Source organism: Pundamilia nyererei, unplaced genomic scaffold, assembly GCF_000239375.1.
Source record: "Pundamilia nyererei isolate P.nyererei 1_Seehausen unplaced genomic scaffold, PunNye1.0 scaffold00013, whole genome shotgun sequence".
In the NCBI taxonomy this organism is placed as follows: Eukaryota; Metazoa; Chordata; class Actinopteri; order Cichliformes; family Cichlidae; genus Pundamilia; species Pundamilia nyererei.
In genome coordinates, this window is record NW_005187414.1 from 484458 (window position 1) to 489484 (window position 5027).

The following is a 5027-nucleotide window of genomic DNA, read 5'->3' on the forward strand; positions in this document are numbered from 1 at the left end:
GCTAATATCTACTGAAGGGATGTTGGACTAATGCCACTCTCCAGTGACATGCGGCGAGTGCTACGCTGTGGGCTCTTGCTGAATGAAGCTAGGACAGCCACTGATGTTTCTTCATTACTGACAGTTTTCTTGCGTCCACATTTTGGCAAATCCAACACCGAACCAGTTTCACCAAACTTAGCAAGCAGTTTGCTAACTGTAGCATGGGAGATGGGTGGTCTCGTAGGGTGTCTTGCATTGAAATCTGCTGCAATGACCCGTTTACTGTAATGTAGCTTGCCATCGCCAGTGTGTGAATGTGTGTGTGAATGTGTGTGTGAATGTGTGTGTGAATGGGTGAATGACTGAATGTAGTGTAAAGCGCTTTGGGGTCCTATGGACTAGAAAAGCACTATACAAATGCAGGCCATTTACTGCGTTCACCAGATATCAACACAATTTCACTCCTCACATGTTAACCTCTTCGACATGTCAATGGCTGTGAACAAAGAGAAACTTGTAAATAACTCGTGACAGAATAAAGTTACGTTGAAACCAAGCACACCATTGTTTTTCTTGTGACATTACCAATAAGTTTGATGTGTCACATGGCCCTCTTCCTATTGAAAAAAACTAAAGACAATGGCCGACTTCTGCATGGCCACCGTGGTCACCACCCATCTGGAGGAGTTTGCCCCCTCACATATACTAATGTGCCACAAACAGGACTTTAATATCACCAACCATTCCCATGTTATTACGGGGTATCCATATAAATGACCCACCCTGTATATCACTGGTTTACAGACAGCTGCTAATAATAGTTTGATTGAGGTCCTCTGTTTGCGAGCATTCGGAGGCGGGGGCTCCTCATTGTCTTTGGTCGAGATGAATGCAAACGCAAATCAGTCATGCTTCCTGTTATCTGTGGCTGCTGCCTATTATAATGGGCCCGCTGCTGTCTGCAGCATCCCAGACCAGTTTAAATCTGCAAAGGGCAGCAACAGGAGAACTTTGCACTTCACGCTCGTTCTGATAAAGAAATTCGATTACAACTTCCTCCCAGCCTGAGCTCCTCCCTCACTTATCTCCTGTGTACAGATGCTCCTGTTCTCAGGGAGGCATCCTAACGAGGTTCTTCTCTATCAAACCAACAGAAGCTGTGAATTTACAGTCCAAACCAGTAGCAGGTGCATACTCGCCGCCCCCAGTCCCAGGTCTCCTTCTTTTGGTATCGAAGCGTTGTTATTTGTCGGATCGGCTCCCCCTCCTCCCTCACCTCCCTCCCTTCAGCTGCACTGCAGGGCCGTGTGGGACATGTCCTCGTGTGATTATGAGCTGTGACGAGAGAGGGGGAGATTATCAGATACCGATAATGCGGCCTATTTTGGAGAATGCGCCTCCACTCCAGATTTTCACGGTCCTGATCATGATAGCGTGCGCAGAGGGGAGGAGCATGACTGGAAATCACACTGACTCCTCTTACTGCGCAGACCCAGACATTTCTTTCCTCCCACTGAATAACTGAGTGTCAGTGGATGCTGCTTCTAGCCGGGCTCGTTGCCTCTGCAGAGGCCCGTTTTTCTTGACCCGTGTGGAAAAGTCACATAAATGAAGTCAGCTCCTCCTTTTCTCTCTGACCCCGTTTCATCAGTTTCAAGAAGCTCAAACAAACTCTCTGCTTCATTCCAGAAATAAAACTTTGATGCAAATTGTTCTCTGTTCTCTGTTCTCTGTTAAGCGGTGAGTTTAAAGTGCAACATGAATCTGCTTGTTCCAGGAGTTTTTTGAAAATCCAGCTTTCAGGCCAGATGGACTGAAACTGTACCCCACCCTGGTCATCCGAGGCACGGGTCTGTACGAGCTGTGGAAGACCGGCCGGTACAAGAGCTACACGCCCAGCGCTCTGGTGGACCTCGTGGCTCGGATTCTGGCGCTGGTGCCGCCCTGGACCCGAGTGTACCGAGTGCAAAGGTGAGTGGATACGCTTGATGGTACGTGAGCTGCGTGCACGATTCTCAATAATTCCAGCACATGGCTAAAGCCAGGTCATGCTTCAGAGCAGCATCTGTAGGGTGATGAATTTTAACAAACTCTGTTATCAGAAGAGAAGATAAGATAACCTTTATTAGTCCCACACGTGGGAAGAAAACCTCAAAGATGCAGTCAGTAACTGTTTGAGGTTATTTCATAGAACAAAGATGCTAAACTCATAAATATGCATGTACAGCTTCCAACAGGTCGATGTGTTTGAATGAATGTAATAAAAATGCACAGAGGCAGCGGTTTGTGGAGGAAGTGACTCACATATGGGGCTCACCCAGCACTGACACACACACACACACACACACACCGGGAAAAAGAACGGTGGCCAGTTTTTCAGGTAACTTTGTGCTAAAAACATCAAAATACTGCAAAATATTCAGTGGATTGTATTTTATTATATTATTTTATTTTATTCCTTAGATATATTAAATATCCTCGTGTGTGCAAAATGTCTTTTTTGGGCCATAACTGAGTACAATCCAAATGTAATATAAAAAACTCATTTGTCTTTTTACAGCCACCACAGCGACGATTATTACAGTAGAATCTGCAGCTGTTTTATACGTCTAATAGGAATTAATTTGAGGTGTGACTTATGGAAAGCTACAGGAATGGAGTGCAAGAATAAAAATGTGGAGATGAAGCTGAGATGAACGGTTCCTACAGGAACCCCAAAGTGTTTTTGTTTGGGCGGGGTCAGGTTAACTGGTGACTCTAAATTTCCCTCAGGTGTGAATGTGAGCGTGAAGCATGACAGCAGAGCTGCTTCTGTATAAAAAAGAAATTCTGCTAGTGCAGAAAACCACGAGTGCAGTACTGTACCAAAGATGTGAAGCGCCTCTGCTGTTCAGTCATTTCTTGTATCATCCGCCCATCAGGGACATCCCCATGCCGCTGGTGAGCTCTGGTGTGGAGCACGGCAACCTGAGAGAGCTGGCACTGGCCAGGATGAAGGACATGGGCACTGAGGTGAGACTATAAGGCCTGACATGCTGTGCGTCAGCTTATTTTAAGGGAGGAAGCTAACGGTGTTTTCCAGCTGGGATTTGATCCGACAAAAGGGGAGAACAGTTGAACTCGAGTGGCGACAACTGCCAACGTGCAAATGCTGACTGTGAGAATAATTTTCCCGCTGTAGCTGTTGTGGGTAAGATGACAGATTAAAACGCCACACAGGTGTAGCTGAGGACTGCTGGAGCACAGAATTGCGTACCCTCCCGCCCAGCCGGCCTCCTCCAGCATTTATTGAATTTATGCTGGAAAGTAGAAAGTAGATTAGAACGTGGGTACGAGCCCAGCCAAGCTGAAAACACCAGGCTGGGCTGCACATGCGCGAGTCAGCAGCTGCAGAGCGTCGTTTAAAGAGACTGGATTTAAAAGGCAGCCGTTATCAGACAGCGAGAGCCGAGCTGAAACGCCACCACAGAAAGAGCTCTGCGTTGCTCTTCCCAAAAACACCAGCTACCCTCACGCCTGTGTGGCTGAGCTCCACACACGGCTACGAACCAGAATCACGCTGCGTCGATCTCACACGCAGCTCTGCGCTGTTATGCTGATGTTGTGATGCCAAATTATTCAAACTTGACCTCCTTCTCTTGTTGACGCTGCAAACTTTTCCAGCCGGTTTGCAGAAAGCTGCTCCTCTTTGTTTACCTCAACTCTTTCCCTGTTTTAACACAACTAATGCTGTGATGAAGTCTGTAGTTCAGGCTTTAAACCGCCGTGAGCACTCGAGGGCAGAACAGCTGAATGAATGTGGCCTTCGAGTGAGGAGGTGGAGCTCAAACGACTCGTGTCAGACGGGATGAATACGAATTAGTTTGAGCTGGGAGTCACGTGCAGCGACTCTACAGCTGAGGTACTTATTCCCGAGAGGTCACCGTAGCAGATGGACGTGCACATTTGATTTTAGGAAAGATGATAGCTCCCCTTTACCCGGGCTTGGAGCCAGTGCTTCCTGATACTGGACTCGAGTCTCCTCCTGGCCTCGACCCGGGGATGCGTCGTGTTCGCCGCTGCAACGCTGAGCTCCTCTAGAATCCAAGGATAAAACTTTGAGGCTGGAAATGAGCAGAAATGGTCCCCTTTAAGACACAGCTGGCCATCCTTGAAACAGAAAGCTTTAAAGTTCGAATCCGTAAGATTTCAGGCCTGGTTCATTTGGAGACACAGCGGTTACCGTGGTAACAGCAAGTGCCCTTTATCTGTGCTTAGACAGCTGCTGACAGCAGAGGAGGGACCGGTGCCAACGAGGCTCCAGTTTGATCTTAGGCATTGCTGTGGTCTGAATTCGTGTTGCACACGCCGACAGAGCTCCTCACATTACAGCAGGGACACGCCTCGGCTAACCAGCTGATCAGTATTTACACAGATAAACAGTCGAGCCCCCCCACACCCCCAGATCCCTAATGGGGCTCCATACCGTCATCAGTGACTTATGACCATCTAACACGGTAACACCTCCAGCAACAGCTCGCTGACGTGTTGCGTCTTTCTGAAAACGTTTCACCTGTGGCTTGAGCCGTGGCTTAGATCTGCATAGGAGCAGGTAACACCGCAGCCCACAGTCACACTTCCTGTCTATCGTTTTGTGACTGTGTGCAGTTAGACTGCAGGTCCAGACGTGGAGCCACATTTAACTTCTGAGAAATCTGAGATGATAAAAGTCTGTTTTATATTAGAGGTGGGAATCACCATACATCCCACGTAGAGCTGGGCGATAGAACGATAACGATATGTATCACGATATAACTTTTACTCGATAGAGAAATTATCGCGATAGACCTCGCCGCTCTTGTCCTCTTTAAAGGTAAACTTTATCAATATTCATTTTATCTAATATCAAAATCTCACACTCAGTCTTTCTCTCATTTCAGTTTTATTGTTGACAAACTGAACGGTTTGTATTACAGTCTAGTCCAACTTAACTGAATGCAACCATCTGGTACAATTATAGCTATTTATGAAAACTATGCAGCCCCTTCAGCAACTGAAGAATTTGA

General features: G+C 47.1%; 1 protein-coding gene across 1 annotated transcript in view; it reads left to right on the forward strand.

Annotated features, from left to right (window-relative positions):
- Positions 1-5027, forward strand: part of elp3 (elongator acetyltransferase complex subunit 3) — a 26228-nt gene that overhangs the window by 18835 nt on the left and 2366 nt on the right. The window contains exons 10-11 of the mRNA XM_005724792.1: positions 1760-1953; positions 2904-2994. Of these exons, the coding sequence (XP_005724849.1) occupies positions 1760-1953; positions 2904-2994 (285 nt within the window). The remainder of the gene's footprint in view (positions 1-1759; positions 1954-2903; positions 2995-5027) is intronic.